Source organism: Tinamus guttatus, unplaced genomic scaffold (genome assembly GCF_059628265.1).
Source record: "Tinamus guttatus ecotype Peru unplaced genomic scaffold, ASM5962826v1 Tinamus_guttatus_pri_ptg000218l, whole genome shotgun sequence".
NCBI classification, from domain to species: domain Eukaryota; kingdom Metazoa; phylum Chordata; class Aves; order Tinamiformes; family Tinamidae; genus Tinamus; species Tinamus guttatus.
In genome coordinates, this window is record NW_028288752.1 from 882,117 (window position 1) to 907,295 (window position 25,179).

General features: G+C 49.9%; 3 protein-coding genes across 3 annotated transcripts in view; 1 reads left to right on the forward strand and 2 right to left on the reverse strand.

Annotated features, from left to right (window-relative positions):
• Positions 1–288: 288 nt before the first annotated feature.
• IMMT (inner membrane mitochondrial protein) lies at positions 289–17,646 on the reverse strand. Its single transcript, XM_088524959.1, has 15 exons — positions 17,565–17,646; positions 13,354–13,430; positions 12,822–13,011; positions 11,654–11,774; positions 11,323–11,403; positions 10,160–10,261; positions 8,186–8,322; positions 7,715–7,818; positions 7,170–7,305; positions 6,559–6,688; positions 4,036–4,050; positions 2,713–2,936; positions 2,234–2,365; positions 1,784–1,913; positions 289–1,239 (listed from the first exon to the last, which is right to left on the reverse strand). The coding sequence occupies exons 1-15, from the start codon at positions 17,607–17,609 to the stop codon at positions 632–634; spliced, it is 2,232 nt and encodes a 743-aa protein (XP_088381085.1). The 5' UTR covers positions 17,610–17,646; the 3' UTR covers positions 289–631.
• A 242-nt stretch (positions 17,647–17,888) lies between these two features.
• On the forward strand, positions 17,889–19,142 carry MRPL35 (mitochondrial ribosomal protein L35). Its single transcript, XM_088524996.1, has 3 exons — positions 17,889–18,190; positions 18,561–18,705; positions 18,943–19,142. The coding sequence occupies exons 1-3, from the start codon at positions 17,889–17,891 to the stop codon at positions 19,129–19,131; spliced, it is 636 nt and encodes a 211-aa protein (XP_088381122.1). The 3' UTR covers positions 19,132–19,142.
• Positions 19,143–23,328: 4,186 nt separating this feature from the next.
• The window catches only part of REEP1 (receptor accessory protein 1), a 50,940-nt gene continuing 49,089 nt past the window's right edge, over positions 23,329–25,179 (reverse strand). The window contains exons 8-9 of the mRNA XM_088524963.1: positions 24,942–25,081; positions 23,329–23,486 (exon numbers count right to left, since the gene is read on the reverse strand). Coding sequence (XP_088381089.1) covers positions 23,415–23,486; positions 24,942–25,081 — 212 coding nt within the window. The 3' untranslated portion in view covers positions 23,329–23,414. The remainder of the gene's footprint in view (positions 23,487–24,941; positions 25,082–25,179) is intronic.

A 25,179-nucleotide genomic window follows, 5' to 3' on the forward strand; every position in this document is an offset into this window, starting at 1 on the left:
GTGTGTGCAGGGGAGCTCGTGGGAGGGCACGACTGCTCTAACAGGCACTGCTAAACCCAGCTACAGCTCGTGCTGTGAGGCTAGGCTAAGCCTGCGCTCAGAGGGGGATGCTCTACAGCTGTTGTACACAACTGAAGGGCCCTTTGAGCACATCAGTGAATTCCTGCTTCTTGGAAAAGGGATTTTTAGAGATAGAGGTGAGTCTTTCCCCAGTCACTGAGGCTCAGCAATAGGGCCAGCTGTTGTCTGCAGTTTATTTTAAATAGGAAACTGAACCTCAGGAGAGAGTGGTTGAAATATGGTTTTATTTGGCTGACAAAGTGGCAAATCAGTACTGACAGGTTACAAACATTATTCTGGTTGGATCACGAGCCCTCGTGGTAAGATGGAGCAACAAAACTGTTACACAAATTAGAGAGAAGCTTCCTGACGGTGGCCCTCGTGCTAACTCAGAACCAAGACGAATGCAGCAGGTGGTGGTGAAGGTAAACACGGTGCGAGGGAACAGGACGGGACCGCGCTCGGCTTTGGTGCTTCCAGCCCCTGCGCCCTGCTTGGTTTGTAACCTTGCAGCCTGGTGGGTTTCTTGCCAGCACAATCTCTGTAAGTGCCCCCGAGCTCTCCCCCTACTCTACTGCACTTGTGTTGTCCCCAGCCCCATGGCGCTGGCGTAGGCCGTCAGGATATCCACAATTTGTTTCGTTTCTAGGGTCATCCGAGCCTCGGCCAGCCAGTCGTGCGCCACTCTCCTCGACTCCCCTCTTAACTGGTTGACGAATTTAGCTGCCAGCTCCAGATCTCCGTGTTCGATGCAGTAGGAAGCGTAAGACAGTAACTTAAAGGTATCCAGGTCATCAGGGCTGAGCTCGGCAGGCGGCTTCAGCTGCTGCGGGTGAAACACAAGCAGCGACTGCAGGTAGGAGAGGAAGTACTGGTAGAGGCTGTTCCTGGTCTCGTCGATCATGGCCACGCGCCGGGCCAGTCTCTGCACGGCGTGGAAGCGCGCCCGCAGCGCCTCCTCGCTGTAGACGCCGCGCGTCAGCGACTGCGCGGGCAGCGCCGCCGTCAGCGCCGCCGTGAACGCGTTGTCGGAGCAGCTGGCCTGGACGGCCGCCACGGCGCTCGCCAGCGGCTCCGTGGGACTGTCCCCGGAGGCCGTTTTCATGCAGTACTTGAGGGCTTCCACCGAGAGCCACAGCTGGTGGGCCTTCCTCGCCTCCTCCTCCGCAATGGCGTGGCCTGCACAGCAAGACAAGAAGGCAACTGTCAGTTGGAGGATTTAAGTGAGGTGCTAAGCACTGAAGCATTTGAACATAAGCAGCAAAAATAAACTCCTTCCCCAGAGTTTGTTTTCAACAGCAGCACCCTTAGCAGCTCTGCTCAAAGCAAGTCTGAGCCATAATTTACACTATCACACAGAATGGGTGAGGTTGGAAGGGACCTCTAGAGATCATCTAGTCCAGCCCCACGTGCTCCAGCAGGGACACCTAGAACATGTGGCACAGGGTGGCATCCAGGTGGGTTTTGAAGATCTCCAGAGAAGGAGACTCCACAACCTCTCTGGGCAGCCTGTTCCAGGGCTCTGTCACTCTCCCTGGAAAGTAGTTCTTTGTCACAGTTGCTATTAGATACTCCCTGCTCGTAAGAGGAGCAGTGGGACAGCTCTGGACTTCTCCCATGGGCTGCAGCCGCCTGACCCTGGGCTGAGGCTGCCTGGGTGGGTGAAAGGCTGGAGGGAGGGGCTGTGCCTCAAGGCCCTGCTGAGGGCAGGGTCAGCGCTCACTCTCCACTGCTTGCTCGATGCCCTTCAGCCTGGCGTAGGCAGTGTTGATATCCAGGGTGAAGTTGTCCAGTTGTTCCTGAGTGAGGCGGCGGAATTGCATTTCTTGTTCGCTGAGCTTTTCTGATAAGTTCTGAAACACAGTGGTGAAACACTAATGTCTGTTTAACTCTATTATCCTACAACTTGCACATAAAGAAGCCCTGTTACGGTGAATTAACAATCATTGTTTTTTATACTTATGAAAAACTCACCACCCAAAGCCAAAGCCTTTAGGGGAAGGCAGGATAAACTCCCCCATTAAGCACTGCACTTCACCCCTTCCCAAGGAAGGGGTTTCCTTCCCTGCCTACACATCCATGTTCCAGAGCCTCATGGCCCGTGAGCTGCACATTCTGCAGGGATCCTACAGAGGCATCTCCCACTGCCTCCTTCCTTTCAGCACCTTCCTACCTGCTCAAATTCCACCTTCAGTTCCTGCTCCTGGATCTTCAGGACGTCTCTCAGGTGGTCTGTGTGCGCGGCCGCCTGGCGCCGCAGCTGGGTCCTCATCTCGCTCTCCATCACCTCTCGGACCTCCTCGATCTGTACCCAAGGAAGCAGTTACTGCAGCCCTCTCTCAGCTGCTTGCCAAGAAACTAAGATCCCGTTACCCAGCAGTGACTGCTTAGGGCACGTGGTAGAGAGCGTATGTTCAGAGAGCCTAAGTTTCATCTTAAAATGCTACAAAGCTCCATGTTAAAGCTGCCACTTTTTTAAAATAAGAGGGTAATTTCACAACCCCCCCCCGCCCTTAACAGGTCACTGAGCCCAGCAGGAGACCCACGTTTGAAGCCTTCCACAACTCGCACCATCCCGCATCTCTTGTGCGCCTTCCCTAGCCCTGCGGCCTCCCTTTGGGTGCTCCAGCCGCCGCGTTGCTGAGTTTTTACCTTCTTCTCCTGTTCGAGTTCGATCTCGCCCTTGTGATGCTCCAGCGCCTTGGCCACGGCCGCCTCGAGCGCCTTCTTGTCCTCCAGCTTCTGCTGCTCGAGGGCAGCCTCGACGCGCTGCTGCTCGCGCACGCGCTGCTCCGCCAGCGCCCGGTTGAGCTGCTCGATGCGCCGGTGCGCGTGCGCGATGAGCGAGTTCAGGTCGTCCGGCGACAGCTGCCCGGCTGCGGGGAGCGCGGCGCGTCGGGAGGGTCCGGGCTAACCCGGGCCAACCCGGGCCAACCCGCTAACCAGGGCTAACCGGCTGCACGAGGGGAGCCAAAATCATCCCCCCCACCCGAGTCCTTTCCGAGACGCTCCGGGGGGGAGGACCTGCTTTTCCTCACTGTAAAGACGTTATTTCTTCGTAGTGACTCACACCCATCACCCACACTCCCATCCCCACGCTGCAGTTCAGTGAGGCTCAAGGAAACGTGACCCCGAGAGCACCGGGGTGACTGGAAAAACAAGCTGGAAGGACGTTAGCTGTTGAGCTCCAGCCCAGCCGTTTGTAATTACGTTCCTTACCCAAATTTGTAGCTAGCAAGTTTGGCTCCCCAGGTAGGGGTAGTGGTTGCAGCCAGATTTGGATCTGTTAAGTTTGCTACCACTTTGCTTCGTATGGAAAATCTGGGACTACTCAGGAAAAAAAGCACTCCTGCAGGGCCAAAGCAAGGAGAATTGAGCAGAATTCAGCAGAGCTGCAGGGGCTGGAGCAGGAGGGCCCCATGGGATCCGGATGGTGTCTGGGCAAGCTGGGCAATTATGGCTGTTTTTGACTACACTTGGATTTTAAGTTAGGGTTGATTCTGAGGTTCATGTTTTTTACCCCCCTTTCAATCAAAAAGCCAAGCACTGCTGTGAAAAATCAGATAATTTTCTTCTTCTCTTTCAGAGAATAAGATACAATGATGTTCAGAGACTCAAACCACCTCCAGTTTAACTGAACCCTTTTGGGTGACCCTTCAGACTGGCTTTGCAAACAAGGCCAGCACGCAGCTTAATCGCAGCAAAGTTTTTCAGTCCCCTTTGAATCTCACGAGCAGACACTGACAGGCTTAAATTCGCCTGAATTTCTGAGAAACATAAACTTGGCTTTTCCAAGCCAGGACTCACACTCACCTAGGAAGTGCCCTTAGGTAAAGGTGGTGGTTTAAGCCCCACATGCCAAGTGTGACCCCACAGGACACTCAGACTGGAAGGCTTTAGGAATCAACTCTGTGGATGCTGCACATAGTGTGAAGTACAACACAACCAGGGGAAGGACAAGGGTAGAGAACTCACCTAGGTCAGTGATCTCTGCAAGAGAAAGCACAGGGAGGAGGAGTTAATGCACGTCCAGGGCAGCAAGTTCATCATGCAAAAAGCTTCCTATTTAGAGTGACTTAAGCAGGAGGCCAAGTCTTTGGGAATTGAGAAAGAACATTATGGTGAATGTGAGTCTCTGTCCTTTACATAATGCAGCCCAAAACATCCCACAACTACTGAAATCACCTGTAGAAACACACAGATTGATGCTTAATGGTCCTGGCAAAAGGAGGGGTGCAGACAGACCACAACACTTTAGCCAGAGCATGAACACAAGCTTGAAGGAAAAAAGCACAGCGTGATACTGCAATTTTCACTCTGGCATTTCCAGGTTCTTCTAAATCAGAAGCTGTTGGCAGTGGAGCAGAGAAATGAAGGAACAAAATTCCCCTGGGACAGGCCACAAGCTCAAGGGAGGCCCTGGCCTTGCACGTCAGGTTTTGTATCCAGCTGACACTGGACGTGTGGGACCTGCTTGGGGAGCCCCTCTCCAGACTACTCCAGAACCACGGCCCACAAAAGGAAAGCTGAACATGTTTCATGTTCTTTATGTAAAGAAAAGAGGAGGGGAAATAACTCTGATTATTCTGTTGCTATAATTCCATTTTTCTACAGAACTCTAATACCTCAAAAGCCTGCACATTTAAGACAGCACAGCAAGCTCTGCAAATTGTTCATTATTTTTTTTCCACATATTTGTTTGGGATTTTAACTAAAAAAAAAAAGGCCATTTCAGAGATGTGCTACATTTCCTTAGCTGCGAAAATCATTTATGAGCTACGGTCCACATTGCTGAAGTCCAATGTAGCATTAAGTAGTATGTTGCAGTACTTCATTTGGTGCTTCAGGAAAGCTGCATTAGGACTCGCAGTCCTGCCCTGTGCACAGCCCACTGCAGCTTTGCTTGGCTCTCAGGTGACCTGTGAGCATCCCCGGGACTCCCTGCTGCAGCACTGGGGCATGGGAGGATTTCCCACAGCTCAGGGAATAAAAAAATTCATCTTTATTTCTCTGGTATAAAAGAGATTCTGGCATAACTTTTGACTTGCATTTCTCATTTCACTTTTTTTTCCTATTATCAGAAAGCAGAAAATGGCTCGAGTTGAAAAACCCAAGCATCTCAAACAAATACTGGCTCATAAGACACCCAGATTTCAGGTAAAGAATTTTAGTAGTATTAACAGAGGAAAAAAAGAAAAAGAAAAAAAACAGACATCTATTTACTGCTTTTGGGCAGCATGGACTGTAGGGGTCAATACAAGTTACTGTGTCAGTTTAGTGTAGAAACAGCACGGGCTGGAATAAGAAGGATACAGAAGGGAAAAGGAGGAAACTGAGCACATGGGACAAGGTTCTGGGGGTTGTTTCCTTCTTGTTTTTAACTGGATTTAAAGAAAAAAACCTGCCAGCTCCCAATAACAGCTCAGTGCTAAAGGCACCCCAGCAGCATCACCCCCATACGTGTGTGCCACCCCCTGCAAAAGGCACCTGGCTGCAAGCACCAGCTCCTCGTGTCACAAAAATGCATCTCACGCTGTAATTTATAGAGAGGGAGCATCTGGTATGAATTTCATCTGGTAGCCACTAACAAGCTTTTGCAGCAGCTGCTCAATATCCAGAAAGAACAATAAATTATCCATGTTCCAGTTTCTCTATCATGCCAGTGATGACCTAGAGAACCTCAGGCGGCTCTTTGTTACTCCCCATCAAGCTGTTCCGACAATCACAGGAATCACAGAGCTCTGTGATCACTGATCACAGAGCAATAAGAATTTGACCCACTTATACAGTGACTACAAGACTATTTCTCAAATCTGGTGGAGCATGTGATGGACTTTATGCTGGCTTTACAGTGTTTTTAGGTATTGCCTTCCCTTACACACTAACAAAAACCGCTCAAATGTGATGCATTAGCCATTACTACGAAAAGAAATCCTATGTCTGAACCAGAGTTTATACCAAATCAGCACTGTGTCATGCACTACAGTACATGACAACATTAGAGGTCATAAAGCCCAATTCATTTATTGGGGATTATTTGCTATTATATAGGAGGGAGTCAGGTATAGCTCTTCTATAGCTGTCCTGCCATCACAAATTCATGTTAATGGAAACAGGACAGATGCTAATTCCATGAATAACTGCTTTAAAGGGAACAGCCCTGCCCGAAATTCAATCTGCCCTGCTCTCTGTGGAGGACACGGGCTTTCTGGGCTCTCTGTTCCTGGAATAGCAGGGCAGGGAGGAGATGTTTAAAAAGCTACATGATCTTTACCACACAAGCTACATTTTGTGAAACACCAAACACAGTGCAGGTAGTTTATAAGACTGAGCCATTTTGTAACACCTGCTTTACACTAGTAATTAATTTTAGTTTCTAGCCAACCACGGAAACCAGGAAGCTGGACACTGGCTCGAGTGGTTCTAACTGTAGAAATGCTGGCAAACAGGACTGGCACACAACAGACATCCGAAGTAAAGCTGCAGTCAGAGACTTACTCAGCCCCTTCCAGCCAGGCTGCACATCTGGAGTGATGCTATCAAGTTCTCGCTGAAATTCTTCTCTAGCTGTAGCCACAAGCTCATGATATTGAGCTACTATCTTGGCCTCAGACTGCGCTGCCTGAACCTGCAACAAACAAAATAAGATAATGTTTATTTTCCAAGGCAAATATTGATGCCAGAAACACGTGAGTGGCGTTTACCCTCCAGCCCAACTAAGGCAAACTTACTTTGTGTGAGACACCCCATGATATTAAGTCTCTCATATACAATCATTATTTGGAACTATTACAAGTCCATTCTGCCACATGCACGTGAACTAGATAACCTACAGCCTGGATAGGTCCCAGAGAGTACCATGAATTCAGTCTATATCTCTCTTCAAAGATACCTAGCTCCTTTCCTCTGCTACAGAACAAGTTGTTTCCAGACAAGCTTACAGCTATCATGGAAGTGTAGCAAGTTAGCCCTGTGATAGCTGCCCTCCTCTCACTAAGTTGTGATGGTGCCACTATTAGGCCAGGCAAATAGTGGGCTGTTAGGCTAATAGGCCAACTAGTTCATTAGCTTATTAGCCAATTAGCCTACTAGCTGGCCTAACTACTCACCTTTTTCACTACATTGTCCAAGTCGACTATCATATGATGAAGATTTTCCTCTGCAGCAACTATGTGAGGTTTTGCTCCTGCAATTTGAGACTTCTTGGCATTCTCAATGACACATTTTGTCTTCTCCAGCTCTTCTCTGAAAAGAGAAGTTGCCAGTTACACCTTGTACGTGTCTTACAACACAGCCCCTGACAAAAGCTTTCTTCCTGCTGCCTCCATTCCCTGAACACCTCAACTATGGATGTTTCCCATCTACCGGCTCTGCAATGAAAATGCTGCGATAAAAAAAAAAAGAAAAGAAAAAAAAATCCTTAAAAAGAGGAGTAAAACTGTTTTAGACCCTCTGGCACACCAAGGACCATGAGCACCAAAGAAGTACAAACTACCAAGTAAGAGACTACATTTTTGATGTGGCCCAAACTCATCAGTTTGACATGTACCCAAGTGACTCTGAATACTCCCCAGAAACTCATCTAATTTCTGCCAGCTGCTGCCTGGGTGATGTCACCTTACCCCTTGGTAAGCCCTAAAAACAAGCGACATACTTGGCTTTCAGGAGGGCATCAGCAGCTTCATCCACAGCCCTTCTCCGATCCTTCAGGGCTTCCTCCAGAGTGCGCCACTGCGTGGATTTTTTCTCCCCAGCGGTCTAAAAAGCACAGATTTCTGACTAATTACTGTAATCACAACAACGAGGATAAAAGAGAAACAACCCCCTCATTAAGATCTTTGTACTAACTACAAGATGAGACCGTGAGTGCTTGTGGAGTTGGGCAGATGCCCCTTTTCATTTGATCAACCGCTAGATGACACCACCTTCTGCAGAGCCGAGAGCAGCGGTTCTGCACAAACCCAGATGGGTTTGGGGCACCCCAACCGTGAGCTGGGATAGTTCATCCACCCCCAGCCAGCTCCAGACATGGCCAATGTATTCCAGACGGGGACACACTTGCAAGGAAACTCTAGGATGCGAAGACGTGCTGAGGAGAAGGAGCGTTCCCGTTGTGGTGGCTCACCTCGGCGTCGTCCATGGCCTCCCGGAGCGTGTGCGCGTGCGCGTTGACGGCCTGCACGGCGCGCTCCTGCGCCGTCACCGCCTGCAGCGTCACCCGCGCGCTGCTGCTCAGCGCTCCCTCCAGCGCCGCCGCCAGCGCTGGGAACACACAACGGAATTCAGCAGGAAGCGCAGGAAAGAGTCTTACGGTTTCTAAACTGACACATCACATCCTTGCCAGTTCCTCAGCTGTCTCCTTACGTTATTTGCTGTGACATGAAAGACTTGGTCGGTTTGGGAACTACGCTGGAGCCCACGGAAGAGTCATGGGAACACACTCCATTTTTAGGAAACGAGTAACAAGCCGTATGCCTGCACTTACAGCAGCTCCCTCTGTAAACAGGTTATTAAATAAATATCCAGCTAATGAAGGCATTCAGTGGAAGACCTTCATCATACTTTTGCAGGGTGCATTTGATACAAGAGGTATTTTCTATCTTTGCTTAATATAATTACTAGCAGAAAGTATGTAGCTGTTGCCATCTACCCCAAGGAAATGCCGTTTGTCTCCCAGCGGAGAAGCCAGTGGAAGCAACATCCATTCCTGTCAGTATAGAAGATCCACAAGGATCCAAAGCAAAACAGTAGCAGAATTACCAATTACTGGAGCCAGATACTTATTTCCTAATAATGGAGCAACTAAATCCACTTTCCCAGTAAATATTCCTTTGTTTTGTTTTTTTTCAACACACCAGCTTAACTTCTACGCTTGCAACCAAGGCCCTGTGAGAAGCAGGCAGCTAATGCCACAACTCTTGTTCCTATTAGTGTTGCAGGACTCTTCTAAATGGGACGGATTCCCGAGCAGCGACGAGCGGGAGCAGATCACAACCAGAACAAGTCTGCAGGGAGCCCCAACTCCGTCGCCAGCGCTCGAGTGCTACCAGGCGCCCGGGCTGAGGTCCAGGGTGGCTGGGGAAGCCCGAGCGTGGCCAGCATGTTTGCCAAGGGCAGGTTCATGTGTCAGGATATTGGGCAGGTCGGATGAGAACCAGCTTGTTGCCAGCATCTGAGACCAGCTCTTTCCAAGCACAATGAGAATAATAAAATACAAAGGTTACAGCTCTCAGTGCAGGCTGAAGCACAACCCATACCTCAATATGGTTCAACTCCCTTTCAAGCTTGTTCTGTGTGGTCAGCTCTGAACTTTCACTTTGAACAGCTATTCCACACAGCTGATGCCTCTCCTGTACCCTCCACTGGAGGCCCCGGAGCCACCTCAGCCGGCCGTAATCTTCAACATCCCCCACTTCTCCGAGGGACCTGTGTCCCTCTCGTGTCCCTCTCGTCCCCGTCGAGGCTGGCTGGGGAGAGCAGGCGAGTGCCCTTGCACTGCCAGACAACGTGCTCTGCTCTGCCCGGGGGTTGGATTCAGATGAGAAGTCTCAAGGTAGCTGGCCACAGATTTGCCACAAAAAAGCACTACCTACCACTGCTACCTCTCCAAGAGCACTTGGGTTAATGGGGTCTGTACAAGTTAAAACCCAAGCAAGGATTAATCTGTGTCCAACACAGAACCTGTAAGCAGCTCTTCACTATCTTGACACCACCAAGCAAGTCCAGATAGCAGCTCTGTAAAGCAGGACCTGGGCATCCCAGACAGACATGGGTCAACCACAACAAAACTTACCTGTGAACTGGGTCACAACAGAGCACCCAGCAGCTCAAGGGAAGCAGTTATCCCCTCTGACACATCTGCAATATTGTGTCTCATTTTTAGACCTCAGCATAAGAAAAACACCAACTAACTTGGGGGAGAGCAGTGGAGGGCCACTAAGAAGCTTGAGCACAACTCATCCTACCACAACAATGCAGCTAAACCCGAGGCACACAAGCAATTTGGGCTCTAGAGCCAATGTAGCCCAGCAATTTGCTGTTGCTGAATACAGCCGACAAAGAAAACTAAGGCAACAGTCATTTAATGATATGGATTTACCTGATATCTTCTCTTGTTCCTCTTTGTCTTGCTGGGCGAGCCGGGCTGCAACTTCCTCTGGTGACCGTTCCTTGATGGCATGGGAATCTTCCTGTTCTTTACCTATTCAGAAAGAGTAAAACTGTTTTTGTGGATGGTCTGAATTAGTACACCGACTGTTTTTAGGGAAGTAATTCTCTATTCAAAATCCATTTGCATAACTAGTATTGCTTCATGAACTTAACTCCCACATAAAGCCATCCTCGAGCTACCTCAAGCGTTTTTTAGACTCAGAATTTCAAGGGGCAACTTTTCAAAAGGAGCAGCTGCATGAATCCTTCATCATACATACCTGTAAATTCCATTCTGTCTGGTTACAAAAATTGAAAAGTGAAAGGTAAATTAAGAAGTGATAAACACTTACAAGTCAAAGTTTAGACTTTAAGTAAATATCCGCTCACATTTTTCAGTACCCATTTGGCAGCCTTGCAGAGTTCAGCCAAATTAAATGAAAACTAGGGAAAAGGCCATGGCAAATCAAGGTTCTATTCTATGCCCCAGCCCAAGGACACTGAAACACCTTTGCTCTCCTAAACAGAGACCACTGAGCTAAGTGATTCTCTGAAGATCAGCAGGATGTGTGCAGATGAATGGGAGACAACCCAGAGGTCTCAGCTCCCGCACTCAAATGGCAGCAAAAATCAGCAGAAAACCTCCTTCTCATGCTCATGCCAACTCTGAGGGATACATTTTACCAACTGCTGACATATCTTTTTTGAAACCTGGTAATGTGTAAAGAAATTAATGTCATCTTATCTGAAGGAGACTATGATAAAGAAATGAGTGTCTCATACGGCGTTAAATATTAAGTTCAGCTCCTTCACTTAGCTCTGGACAGACATGATTTTCTACATCAGAACAGGCACAGGGAGTAGAGGCAGAGCTGACTGTACAACTGCCTGATCAGCACAAGGGAAAAGGCAGGATTTCTTCTCGAGTTCACAGCTACGTCTGCCCCAGTATCCACCTCAGCTTCGTAGTGTGCCAAAAGCCATGGAAGTTCTTGTGTGTAAGAAGGGCACCGAGGGTGACACCTTTAAAAACTGACAGACATCAACAAGAATTTATGCGCCCAAGGTGACAAGCTTTGGGTTTGCCTCGTGCTGCTCATGCATTTCTCTCACCTTCTTCAGTCTGCATCCCAGGAGCTGGCACTGACACGGCTTCACCTGTGGCAGAGATGACCTGAGCTGCAGTGGTGCCTGCTGTAGAGTTACAGAACAAAACCAGTCACTATATACCTGCTAAAAGGTAATTACAGTAATATAGAGGCTTCTAAGTTTTTTCCTCAATAGAAACAGTTTCCTTATGACTAGGATAGAAAATAACATTACTTCAATGAAATTACATTAATCCTCAACCATTCCATAAGACTTCTTTAATTTACAATAAAGATATAATGCAGGGCAACGTTAGCTGTTTTGTTTCACTCTGTGTGGTGTTTGGTGAAGTTACCTTCCTTTTCCTCCAACGAAGGAGCAGCCTCTGCTTTGCTCTTTGGGGGTTTGCTAGTGGGCTGTTTAGATTCCTTCATTACTTCTGCTACAGAGGAGATCTTCAGGGGGCCTTGCTGTATCTTGAAGATCAAAAATAAGACACGTTACCAGCTTTCTCGACAGCCTGAGTCTCGCTGAGTCTATTACATCGGAAAATGTACGTCCAGATGGCTCTCCCCTCAATCTAAACTTCAAGGTACATATGAAACAGCATCAAGGCCATATTATTTCTTGTCCTGATTTTTAATTTAGGGAGAATCTGTGTAATTTCCACCATTCCAGAACTGAACATACAGCAGTGGCAGAGTTCAGTACAAACCAAAGTTTATTAATATCATAAAACCTTGCAATACTTAATCTCTTCCTACCCAGCATACAAAGGCACAAGGCAAGAACAAAAACATTTAAGTGTTAGTAACAAAAGTTCCTAGTTTTAATTGGTGCCTGGGAGGCCTGGATGACCACGACCTCAGAGGAGACATGGTTTGGATTCAGCAATATGCCAACTCTCCCACTCCATTCAGGACAGCTTTCTTAAACTCAAAATACAAATATTTTCATCTTTTGCGGGGTCAGACTGTTCACAGTAATATCGATTTTAGAAGTTCTTAGTACTCAGTTTTCTTAATCTAGCTCTGCCACTAAGTGCACTAAATCTCTAGCCATGGTGAAATGGTTAAACTACAGTGTTTGCCTACCCCTTTCTGGCCTGATTAGTCATGAGCACAAGCATTCCCGCTAGTCAGTTACAATCTCGCTGGATTATTTTACTTTCAGATAAGTAAAAGTGACAGTTTTGCAAGACAGGGACCACAATCACAGCAAGATGATAATGGGGAATGTACAAGCATCACTACTTCATGCAGCACAAAGGAAGTTTAACACTACCTCTGTTAAATGGGTAACTCATGCAGCAAGAATCAGAAGTGTGAAATAGGGAAGAATCTGCTCTGTATCTCAGTAGTGTTTACTTTCAAGGAAGGGTAAAAAATCTGCAACTCTAATTCACAAAAATTAATCTCTAAACCCAGTACCTGCCAAGCTTGATCAGAATTTGAAAACAAAGAGCAGCTGTTCTCTCTACATGAGGAGAAGGATCGGAGGGGAGGCGATGGGCAAACACTCACCGATTTCTTCGGCGTCGTCACGCTGTGGGGCGCGGGACCCAGTGCCATCTCAAAGAGCTTCTCGGAGTAGGGAACAGCCCTCTCCACGTTTTCCCGGAAACGAGCGTCATAGTTGGCGTATAAGATAGTGCCACCTACTCCTCCACCCACAAACAGGAGACCTGCGCCAATAATTTTACCTATAGAAACACTACAGGGAGGAAAAAAAAAAAAAAAAGAGCAAAAAGCTGTTTGTGTTAATGTACCGGTGATACGACAGGCGTCAAACAGATTACTGTAGACCTTTAAGGCTGACCTTTGTCAAAGAATAAACTCAGAATCCACTTTGAAGCCCAGGAGCATCCTAAGAGACAACCACGGTCTCCCCGAGGGTCTCCCTTCCAAATTACCCCAATACGCGCCGCTGAAATCTGATTGAATCCGCAACAAACACACAGATCCAGGAGCACACAAGTCCCTGAAGACCCCCCAGCGCCACCAACTCGCCCCCCGCGATGCCCCAAAGCGGATCTGCTCCAGGTGGAGCACGTACCCGGATCCGTCCGGCGCGGCGGCGTATCCGCGGCACGGCCGCAGCGGCCGCAGCCGGGCTCTCCCACAGCGGCAGTTCTGCAAGGGAGGGAAAGGCAAGGATCAGGCAGGCAACACGTCCAAACAGCCCCTTACCCCTCAAAAAACAACCGATTTGCTTGTTTTATCGCCACGTCTTGCACCCATTTCCTCCCAGCCCGAAGTTGTCCCTGCAAGAGCTAATAACCCCGCTGCTTTCAAGAGAGAAATCAGATTGTAGCAGAAATGAACTTGCTGCAGGCGAGAGTGCAATTTCAGCAGACTCTGGTTACTAGGGAGGACGTCACTCAGGAGTTTTATCATATTCGCATCTTCGCTGCAAACGAAGGTCGACCAGAAGGACTTGTTCAACTACACCGACCCAAGCAGTAAGGAGAAAAGGAAAAAGCTCTGTCTTCTCTTTACAAAAATAAATAAATGAATAAAAAGAACTGCTGGAAGAGGAAAGCAGGTCTCATGGGACAGCTGTGTGCAAGTTGCAATAGGAGCTTTTCCCACAGCTGAGGTCTGCAGGGCATTGAAGCAATTTTTCTTTAAACATATATTATATATTTATATAAGAAAAAGAGAGATTTGCAAAAAAAATCAAATAAGAAAAGTTTCTCTATGTCTTTCTAGGTATGAAAAAACCCAACCACACCAATCTGGTTTCGCTCCCACCGTCACGCAGTGACACAGAGGAAAGGCAGGAAGAGGGAACGCGGATTTTTCCGTTGCACCGGCCAAGACGGCGTCGCTGGCAGCGGGCGCCCGCGCACCGCGCGGGGAGGCCCAGCGCGTGCAGCGCTCCCCTCTCCTGCTCCACGGGCGGCAGAAACACAAAATCATCATCAAAACTTCATGGGACTGGCTCCTCCCAGAAGCACGTGTGGAGGTTTCAGTGCTCCTATATTGAACTTCACTAATAAAAGGCTCCTAAGTGATTCTGCAGGCAACTGCTGCACATTTCTGACTCTCGGCAGGGCCTTATTACATGACTAAGTACAAAGAGAAGTATTTTATCACTATCCATACAGCTCAACCAAAGGAAACAAGAGGGGAAAAAGTATTTTGCATTAATCTCTTCAGATTGAATTTTCAGGGCCTTCCAAAACTTTATTTTGACCAGTTTTCACTTGGAAATCAGCCCTGGCTCCGAGGCCCCCACGCCAGCCTTTCTGGAGAGCATTAGCTGCAATATTAGTGTGTGACCCACGCATTAATTCTCATTAATTAATCAGCCAGTTACACCTCTGCAATTACCTCTGGTACCTAGTGGTGGCCAAAGCCCCCTGCCCGTTTTGTCCTCCCATCTTCAAACACCTCTGCTCCTACAGGCTGCGTTTGGGAACAGAGCAGGGCCCAGGAGAAAGCTCTTGGCTCGGCATTTGGGCTGTGTCCACCACAAAGATTCCCTAGTTTCGATTTATTTTTGTATTTAAAAATAAAACATCTCATTTATTCACAGTTACTCGTGGTGAAAGCAATATGAACACAGGCATTCAGCGATCACTGTCAGAGTCCTACCAAGTGGGGATCATCTAAAACCCAAGAAAGGCTCAAGCAGCTTTTGGAAGATGCTTCCTTGCAACATATTAAAACCATTGCTGGGCCAAGTCACAACAAACTAGGATCCTTAAGCACCAATGTTTCATAAACAGAAGCCAGGGTCTAATTTTCGCCTTTACAACCAAATTCACTATTACTTCCAAAAGTCATGGGCAAATTTCTAAAGTAACACTGCTCTCTTTTGGCCACTTTCATCATACTGCTTATATGCACTGCATAATCACGATTTGTAAAATTATAAGGAGTTTCTCACCTCCCTTTTGTTTGATTATCAGGCGTTTACCACAGATAAATATTGGTGGTCTAAAAAAACCCCTGACCACATTCCCAAGAACGTGAAGCAATTCCATGGCCGCCTGCTGCTCTGCAAACAGGGGTTCCTGTCGATAAGGGCAAAGCTGGCAGCACTCCAGGACAAGGGCATCGCGGAACAGTTGTCCCATTCCCACCTCCCACTCCAGTGCTTCTCTGTGATGATCCTACATCTCAAATGTTCGTTATTTTACACTGTACTGTTATATTAGTGCAAGAATTTCCTGGCCAGCCACATCCTCCTTGCACTCCAGTTGGCGTAAAGAAGTCCAACAAAGCTGCTATTTGAGATGATCCATATAAATTTGCGCCGATAAACCTCCCTCCTCTACTCCAGCGTCTTTGCTCTGAATAAAGCCTGGGAGACGGGTACCTTCCTACCACACATTTGTGTGTTTGAACAGAAGGAGCAAAACAGAAACTTTAGCAGAAACAAGGCTTGGTAGAGGCTATGCCAACAAGGACCCCTCACCATAGGGCTAGAAGTCTTTTTGCCACCATCAAGCCATCTGCTCACAGCTTCACCTCCTAAAAGCAGCTTGTGTTTGCTTTCCAAGAAAACGATGAATAGCCCAGAGGAAGCAAGAAGGGCTCCCCTGAGCCTCTATGGAACTGCCAGCATGAGGACCTGCTCCCTGGAGATGCTCAAAGCCCACGGACACTGTCCTGGGCACCAGCAGATCTCCACCGCTCCCGATGCGCCTCAACTGCTCTCTGAGTCTGTGGCTCTCAAAGCCACGGGTTTAATTTATTTAACAACAAAATTGCTGATTCTCCCTTTCACAGAGCTCACCGACAAGAAGGAAGGTCAAAACGTCTACCAATCTCTACTGCTAACTCTCCACCATGAGAGTTTTCTATAGTGGGACCCTCAGGCAGCTGTTGGTTTGCTGAAGGGCAGGTCCTTTAGTGCCTACAGCTGACGCAGAGCTATAGATGTAGAGCTGTCACACAGCTACTCTGCCTCCAGGCTCCCCTGTCCTCAAGGACCTGCTACCCCCAAGCACCACATTTAGCTCTATGCCCATGACTGGATTTGGGGGATTTTTGACCGGCAAAGGATTATTCTGGTGCCACTGTGTCAGCTTTCATGTGTCAAATACTTACAAAAGGTTCATTCCCATCACTAAAAACTGCAACAACTTGCCACTTGCACTGACTCCTAACATCAAAAAGCCCCACACGTGTCTCAGAGCTCTCTCTCGAGGTGCCCTCAGAGAGGGTTACGGGATCCGGACTGAAGCTCAGCGCCCTGAGAGCCCTCGCTGAGACAGGAGGGCCGGGGCTGCAACCATGTCCTGTCACCGCCCTGGGGCCCCTTCCAGGCCTGGCAGCTTTCCGGGAACATCTCCACGAGGGGAGCGGCGTTCTCCTTGAAAACTACCTAGCAACACCCCAGACTGGGCCGGGACACCCGGATCACACATTCCCGGGGTGATCCTGTGTCTCCTACAGCATAAGCACCAGAATGAAACTGCTTGTTTCCTACTTCCGCGGAGCCACTTTTATTCAGCAACGCTCCACGTGAGGAGCGGCTGCCCACACACCCGTGACACGCAGGGCCCCGGGCGCCCCGGAGCCGCCCCGAGACACCCGTGCGGAGCGAGGCGGCCCCGAAGCGCGGAGACAACGAGCGCGAGAACGGCCGGGCGGCCCCAGCAAAGCGCAGGACGCCCCGGCCCCGTCCCGCCGCCCGGGCGGCCAAGGTCACTTCCTTCCCCAGCGCTGCGAGGCCCGGCCGACCCGAGGCGGCGCTGCCGCCCGGCTGCGCCTTGCGGCCGGACCCGCCGCGCGGGGCATCGGGGCCCGCGTAGGCGGCACCGGGCCCGGGCCCGGCCACGGGGGGCCGCGCGGCTAGCAAGGGGAGAAGACTACAACGCCCAGCGTGCCCCGCGCCGCGCAGGCGCAGTACGGCGCGACCGCCCCCCGCCGCGCCCGGCGGGATATCCCGGCGTGCCCCGCTGCAGCGCCAGCCGCCCCTTCCGAGGGGCGGAGCGGACTACAAGGACCGGCATGCCCCGCGCGCGGCTCCCCCCGCCGCCAGCAGCGCCGCACCGCACGCGGGATCTTGCGGTCCGCCTGACCAATCAACGAGCTGCGCCCGCCCCCGCACGGAGCCTCATTGGCGCTCGCAGCCGCCGCTCAGCGCTCACCAATGGCGCTGGGCACGTCGGGAGTCATTCAGAGCCGCCCAGGCCGCGCGCAGAGGACGCACCGCGCCTCGCGCTCCCCCCTCCCCCCCAGCCTCGCGGCGCTCCCTGCGGCGCCGCCAGCGCCGCCTCGTCCCGGCGCAGGCCCCGTCTCCGCACTCACCTGCGCAGCCACCGCGGCGCCCGCGCGGTGCCACGCGCGCAGCATCTCCTCGCCTGGGCGCCGCGCGGCCGCGGCTGCGTGTGGGAAGGCGCCGCGCGCGGCAACTCCCAGCGCCGCCGCCGAGGCGCCGCCCCCCCCTACCCCCGGCTCGCGAGGGGGCCCAGCGCGCATGCGCCGCAACCGCCCGGGCTTCCGCGCCGCCGCGGGGCGGGGCTGCGCTGCGCAGCCAATCAGAGTGCTGGGATGGGGCTGCATGCAAACGACGGCTGGCGCATGCGCGAGGTCGCTGTTGGGGCGCCGTGTCCCTTAGAGGCCACCGTAGCGATGGCGCTGGCGGCGCGGGTGGCTCTGGCGGGTGCGCGGCGGGCGGTGGGGCCGGGGGAGCGGGGCCGCCATGTTGGTGGGGCCGCCGGCCGCGCTCCCCGCTCCGCTCACACTCTTCTCTCCGCAGGGCTCCTGCGGGCCCGGGCCGCGGCCCCGCGAGCGCTCGGCCGCCCCCTCGGCACCCTCTCCGCGCGCGGCGCCGTCGCGCCGAGCCCCGCGGCAGCGCGGGCGGCCCCCGTGAGGACCGCGGCGCCGCTCTGCGCCGGGCCGCCCGCGCGCGCCGCCCGCTCCGTGCTCAGCAGGTACCGCCCGCCCGGCGCCGCGTTCGGCTCCGTGTGCTTCCCCCGCGCCTCGAATTCCCAGGAAGGGAATATTGCAGTGGTGTTTTGTGGGGGGTAACGGGCTCATCCCCGAGCCCCTCATGGCGTTTCCAGGCCATGAGGAGACTCCAGGGCACAGGGAGCTCGGGGCGAGGGTGAGCCCCGTTGCCGCAGTGCAGCTCGCCTGCTGTTACGGCCATTGACCCTAACGTTGGGTTAGCACCTCCTCAGCCTCTTCCAGCAAGCTAGAGCTGCCCCGAATATTTTCATTATATGGAAATTCTGACAATTTTAGCTAAAGATGTTTTATTCCTCTTTATATTCTGCATATTTTCCTCTTTTCCTTCTGTAGTGTCACACCTCTGCTTCCAAGCATACTGCAGCAGCCAGCGAGGACTCTCACGTATTGTAGCTTGCGGAAGGGAAAGAGGAAAACGGTGAAAGCCGTGATCGATCGGTTCCTCCGGCTGCACAATGGTCTTTGGGTAAGGAGACGGGTAAGTGTCATTTTAATGTTCTCCATATTTCCTAGGAAGTGTAAAGAACCTATAGTCCTTTACAGACAGTGATCTTTTTCCTTCCTGTTGAAAGCAAGCAGCTAATGTGGAAGTTTAAATAATAACGAAACAGGCTGTTGATTTCTTGAAAGCAGAATGATCCGTTCTGTTTTCACTGCTGTATTTTTCTATGCAGTAATCTGCCTTAAAGTTCTTGTGTGTGTTTCTTCCCGGCAGGCTGGTTACAAGAAAAAACTGTGGAAAAAATCAGCTGCCCAGAGAAAGCGCTTGAGGGAGCTGGCGCTGTGCAACAGAACTCAGTGCAAACTCCTGGATAAAATGACCACCTCTTTTTGGAAGAGAAGAAACTGGTACGTTGATGATCCCTATCAGAAGTACCACAACCGCACGAACCTGCGTGTGTAGCGATGTTCCGCTTTTGCACCCCAGGCAGCAGGTGACGTTACATGGAACACATCTCTTCCCTATTTCCAAACATAAATCTCCAATGCCTGCTGATTGCCAGAGTAAAGATTATCTGTATCGTCTGGACAAAGTTACGAGTCTCGGTGACCAAAATAAAGGGATGGTCAGGAATGTTTTGGGCAATGACTTGTGTTTTCCTTAGCAGAGATTGGGTGACCTGCATGTTCTGAAGTCTCTTGGCTGAGATTCTTGTGTGTGTAACGTATGTGGATGAACACGGCTTGAACACTGCCGAAAGGCAGTGAAAAACTGAAACATACTTGGAGTTTTCTAAAGAAGCATATTTAGATAACTACTGGGTATTGCATCCCTATCTTTTAATAGTATTAGCTGAATTTAATTGCAGAAGTTCTGTACAGGACTTGGTTCTGAATATTTCCTCGCTTCTTTAAGAATAATTGTACCTTACCCTGCATCTTGCAGCTCTCTGACCATGTGTATGCATGGAAGGCTCTATTCAATGCTTTTGCAGTGTGAGATTCAGCTAATTTCTGCGTTTGATGAGGGTTAGGTCGTGGGCTTTCTCTACAGAGTTGATAACCCCAGCACATGAGTGAAAAGCAGTTGTCTTTAGCAGCAGCTTCAAAATATTCCCTGAGGATTTTCCGGCGATGCTTCCTGGTTACAGGCTGCAGAGCCACCCCCTCAACGAGAGGGTTTTGCTGCACAGGGCTGTAGCGTTTCAATGAATTCACTCAGAGTGTTCAGCACCGTTTCAATGAATTCACTGGTTACTCAGAGTGTTCAGTAGCTGTATTTTTTTTTCCAGTTCATTACAGAGAAAAGTTCTGAAGGACATGCAGCACTTAGTGAATACATCTATATACAGTAAGCCAGAATCGAGATAAAAATAATACAGCAAGAAAAGGAATTATTCTGGCCTGCCAGATACATTGAACAGAATAAAGATGTTCTCTCTCTTTTTTTTTAAAGAAAAGATTAAGACTTTATTCAAGATGTATATCAAGCAGTATAACAAAACCTGCAAAACATCAACCTTTGGAAGAGGGTTGTAACGCCCATCGGGGGGAGGCGTTGGGTACTACTTCATCACGGATCTTTGCTACTGCTCACAGAAAGAAAACACACAAAGTGCACAGTTACGCTTCTTAAAGAGTCTGTATAAACGCAAATCCCAACTTAGTGTTCTCTGCTACTCAACTATGGTGCTGGATGCAAAACTGGCACCCGGGACAAACAGTCCAAAAGGCGACTGTGATTAACAAGCATTCAGTCACACACATGGATTTCATTACTACAGGCGGACAGTTGGAGGCAGCAGGTTGTTTACAGGAGGGTAAGGGCCTTGATATCTCTCTGAGCAGCCTTTTCCCCTCTCGCTAGGATTTCCTTTTCTTTTGTACTGGGTCTGCACTTCGACCCTTCAGGCGGGCGTGGGATCGTTTCAGGGTTCAGCCCGAGGTCTTAGCGCTGCCTTGGTGCGACCCCGTGGCAGCTGTGAGCGGAATAAGCTTGGGAGGGCTCAGCGCAGCCCTCCTTGCTCCTGGCACGGCAGCAGGGGGTTGTGCTGGGCCCTTGCGAGCTCCTTCTGCCCACGGCCGAGGTCGCGTTGTGCTCGCAGGGCAGGGTGGCTCCCAGAGCCGCTCTCCGCTGCCCGGCTCTGGCTGCCGTTTCCCTGGAAGCCTCCGTTTCGCTGGCGTTTCACGTGAGCCCCCTCCCCTGGTTGAAGTTGTCCTTCCTAGGGTTGCCTCTTGGGGTTGTGTGTCCCAGCGTGTCTGCTCTGCACGAGCGACAGCCTCTTCTATGGGGCTGCTCCCGCCTGAGCTGGGAATCCCGGGATGCGGCCGCCCTCCGCTGCAGCCCTGGAGCTCGGCAGCCGCGAGGGGTCAGCAGCGGAGCGGGACCCTCGCTGCGCAGCCTGGCTCCGCGACGGACACCGAGGGGAGAAACTGCCACAGGAACGTCCTGCCTGGGGGTTATTCTACACCAACAGCCACAAGGGAAAAGGACAGAGCTGGGGCAACGGCTGTAAACAACCCGTGTGGGGGATATGAGGAATTCAAAGCAAGGGACCACGACTCTGTATACAGAGCACTACAGCACTAAGTGTTTCGGCATTCACATTTCCTGTCTACCTATCTATACACAAATATACAGCTCTGTTGATAAATTAATACATTTTAGCCAGAAATACGAAAAGTTTTTTTTCTCATTTATACAGTGAGTGTTCTGAGAGATATAAGGCAACTCCCTTGTCAACAATTTCACCTCAGCACTTAAGAAAATCTAAACAGTCAAGTTTACAGTAAAACAGCAGATTAGACTCATGTTTAATAATTTCAGTGAGAAATAATGTTAATAAAGTCTGTCTGAGAATAGAATTTGATGTTATGTAGCTCTATGTTGTTTGGCATAATCAAGTGCAAACTTGTCAGCTTCTTCTATCATACGGCAGCCTATTGCATAGCAGGAAAATACAGCTTGCTTGCAACAGGAGTTCATCTTCTGCTAACACTGCAAGCAGTTCTATTTCTTTTTAATGTTTGCCAAAAGAAATCAAATAAACTCTAAAGCTGCTTAAAATAAAACACGCAAGGTGAGTTCCTCAAAGCTTTTTCTGTGCATCTTCTAAGGACTGACTCTTCTGCAATTGCCTTTGAGCAGATTTTGTTTTCAGTTTACCTTCTGGAAATTTTCTCCATCTTACCCATTTCAAAATACCATTTGAGTTAGTACATATAAAGGAAAGAAAATTCTCAGGTAATTGGGCCAGATATTGTGGCAGACACAGGAAATATCTGTGTGTTTTTTCCCACTTCCTACCAGGTCAGATAAGGGTTTGTGCGTGCGCGTGGTTTTGTTTCTCCCTTCCCCACATTCCCTGGAAAGTGCCCTGGGAAGGGAGAGCGGGGCTACGGATTCACACCCGGCACAGAAACATATTTAAAGGCCACTTCAGATTTATTTGTGAGCCCGATACATCGGCCGCTGGCATCCTGGGCTGCTGCACGTACCCGAGATGAGCAGCGCTGTCCCTAACCACGTCCGTGTACCGACCCGTTAGTGACGCACGTCTACGTGGTGCTAAATGTCTTCCTAGTCTATGAGAGAGATCCAAGAGCAAACACAAAAAGTCACGTATTTAACTGGTGTGTGAACTTCACATGCTTAACACTTATAAGAGACACCAACTTGAAGCACAAATACACAAATCCTACGACGTCTTCCTCTTCTTTTATGATTCTCGTTTATATATGGATGCAAAGGCGCCGTCAGACGCGGTTCGGCTACCAAAGCCCCAGGGCAGCGCAGAGCCAGCGCCCCGCTCTGCTCTGCTCTGCTCTGCTCTGCTCGTGGGAGTCAAACCCAAGCGCCGCACCAAGAAAGCAGAACCCTGGAGCTGACACCGCTACGTGCCCGACAGAAAGGTGCATTTCCCCCTGGAAATAAGTCACTGAAGTCACTCTAGGTTCTGTTGCTGCAGCTCCTACGAGCCCGGCTTGCTCACACTTTAACCCTGGCACCAGAATATTTGCGACCAGCAGCACGAGCTGGTTCTTGCAGCCTCCATCGGTTTCCACACAATACTCTCTTGGCTCAGGCTGATCAAAATTAAGACTCCCCCTTCAATACGATGTGGAAACCATTAATTTTCTCTCACACATCTCTTCCTCATCCTCTCTAAGTGGCTCTGTGTCTACATTTTTAGCACAATGGTTTTCTCGGAATACACGTGATTGGTTTGCAGAAAGAGAAATGCAGTTGCAGCTTTTGCTAACGGACTGTGGACATTTTTGTACAGTCAGAATAATTCAGCATTTGCTATATCATTCACAGTCCTGAGGAGGAAGGGAGGGGAGAGAAATCCATGGCGTCTGCAAACCCACTTCATGAACGATAAAGCCATGAGTAAATACACTGTCAATCATCGTGAGCGACTGCCTAGTTTTGTTTGTACTGTGCACTCACCGAGCTAGAGCTATGCAGACACAACTGGGAATTACAAAGGTACAGCCTTACAGGGGTGGGTGCACTGGGCACAGGGAATGGGGGCTCATTCCCTGGTTGTCCTACCCACGTCACGCAGGAGCGCGCGCGGAAGCGTCACAGGAGGATATGGAGAGAGGGGCGAGAGGCCATGTCTACAGCGCTGCGCAGCGAAGCACATCCATCCCGCTGCTGCTTTCTACATCGTTAACACGTAGCTCTTTAAGGCAGAAGAGAGACATTCTGTGGATCTTGGTGCTATTGGCTCATTGCACTCACATTGTTTCAGTGGCGGAGGACGAGGTACTTTTCTTCCTGAAGCGAGATCTAAGGGTCCTAGGCGGTGCCTGCAGAAGAGGGAGAGAAACTTCATTAGTGCATAGGGAAAAGGCTGTTCTTTATTTGGTCGTAATTATGCTGCCTTGGGTACGAATAAAGAGAAGCGGATCCTTAGCCTTGGAGATTATTAAAAAAGGACCAGCTGAGGATTGCCCCTTTTAAGAAGTTGCTGCAGGTTTCTCTGCAGGTTGCGCCACCTTCACATTTTCCCCGGCACATGGTAAAGGTTGGTAAAGCTGAAGGTTGCTAACTAATGCAATGGACTAAGGAGCCAGGACAAGCTGCTGCAATTTACAGCAGCCGTTGGATCAAGAGAGCAAATTGGTGGTAGAAAACCACCTCTGCTGCTTCCCAACCCTGCCCTGGATGACCCGAGCAGCTCCAGCATCTGAGGGCCCAGCTCTTTTGGACACTACAGGCCAGAAGGGGTTCCAAGGTGGCACAACATGGTCCGTGTTTTCCCTGGACCAAGAAGCCCATATGAGCAGCACATACTTCTCCTGGGAGAGCTTCGGCACGACACTATGCGTGGTGAGATTCACAAAACCCGTTGCGAAAAGACGTTAGTAAGGAGCATAAATTCTGAACTGAGATGCCTGCCAGAGCGTTGAGCATCACACCACGAGGCCTGCTGAGCCGTTCTGCTTCATTGACATGAATATCCAAAGCCTGCTTTCCATTAACAGCATAAACCTATTTACCTGCGAGACTACAGCAGTGTCTTACCCTTCAGAAGTGAAGATTTAATCACTTCTATTCTAGAGGACTTTCCAGTCCAAGATGAGGCTGCATTTTGTCCAGATTCTTGTGATGGAGCCAGGTATAAACATTCGTACAAATAAGGAACTGCAGCGCAGTGGAGTTTTGTTTAGGCTCTAGCTGGCTTTCCCATAAACAACAGAAGTTGCTGGCAGAGAGACGATTAAATCCAAATCCGCCCAGCTTCCAGGCCTGAGTTTTTACTCAAGTCCCCACTGTGAATCTGCAAAGAGCCCAGCACACCCAGGAGGGACAGATCCACCCAGAAAGGCCTCAGCGGTGTGAGGGACCGGGCCGAGAATCAGGAGCTCTTTGGCTGTGGCTTTTGGCTGTTCTCACCACAATTATCCTGCCTTGGAGATGAGAATATATTTTCTTTTATGGAAATGAAAACCCACCTAGTGGTTGGGATCCAAATGTTCTCACTGAAATACCTCCACATTAGCATGTGGTTTAGAGCAGGATCCAAATTTTGCAACTCAAATCCTTCTCTGGAGCCCTCTGTAACTATTATTTCCACATGCACAGAATTCCAGCTTTGATCAGGGAACCCACACATGTGGAAAAATAAGTGTACCCATAGCAAAACCCACCCTTGGAAGACCAGGAGCACATTGCTCAGAGTCAGTGTTTCTGTGCCAAAGAATTCAGCTGGACATTCAAGGAACTTCATAGGAGACAGAGCCTGGACAACATGGAAGTACCTCCAGGGGCTGATCCTTCTTTGGGGGTTTTTTGTTCGTGGATGCACAGTCCAATAAATCATTTTCTTCATCGTCTGAGAACACAGAGCCTTTTGTCTCACAGTTTGTCTCACGTGGCTTTTCATACTTATTGTCCACCTCTAATTAACGTGGCCATTTACAGTCTAAATGTGAAGACAAAGGATGAGGAAGGTCAGCGACAGTTGGATTCCCGTTCCACCGAGCCCCAGTCACTGCA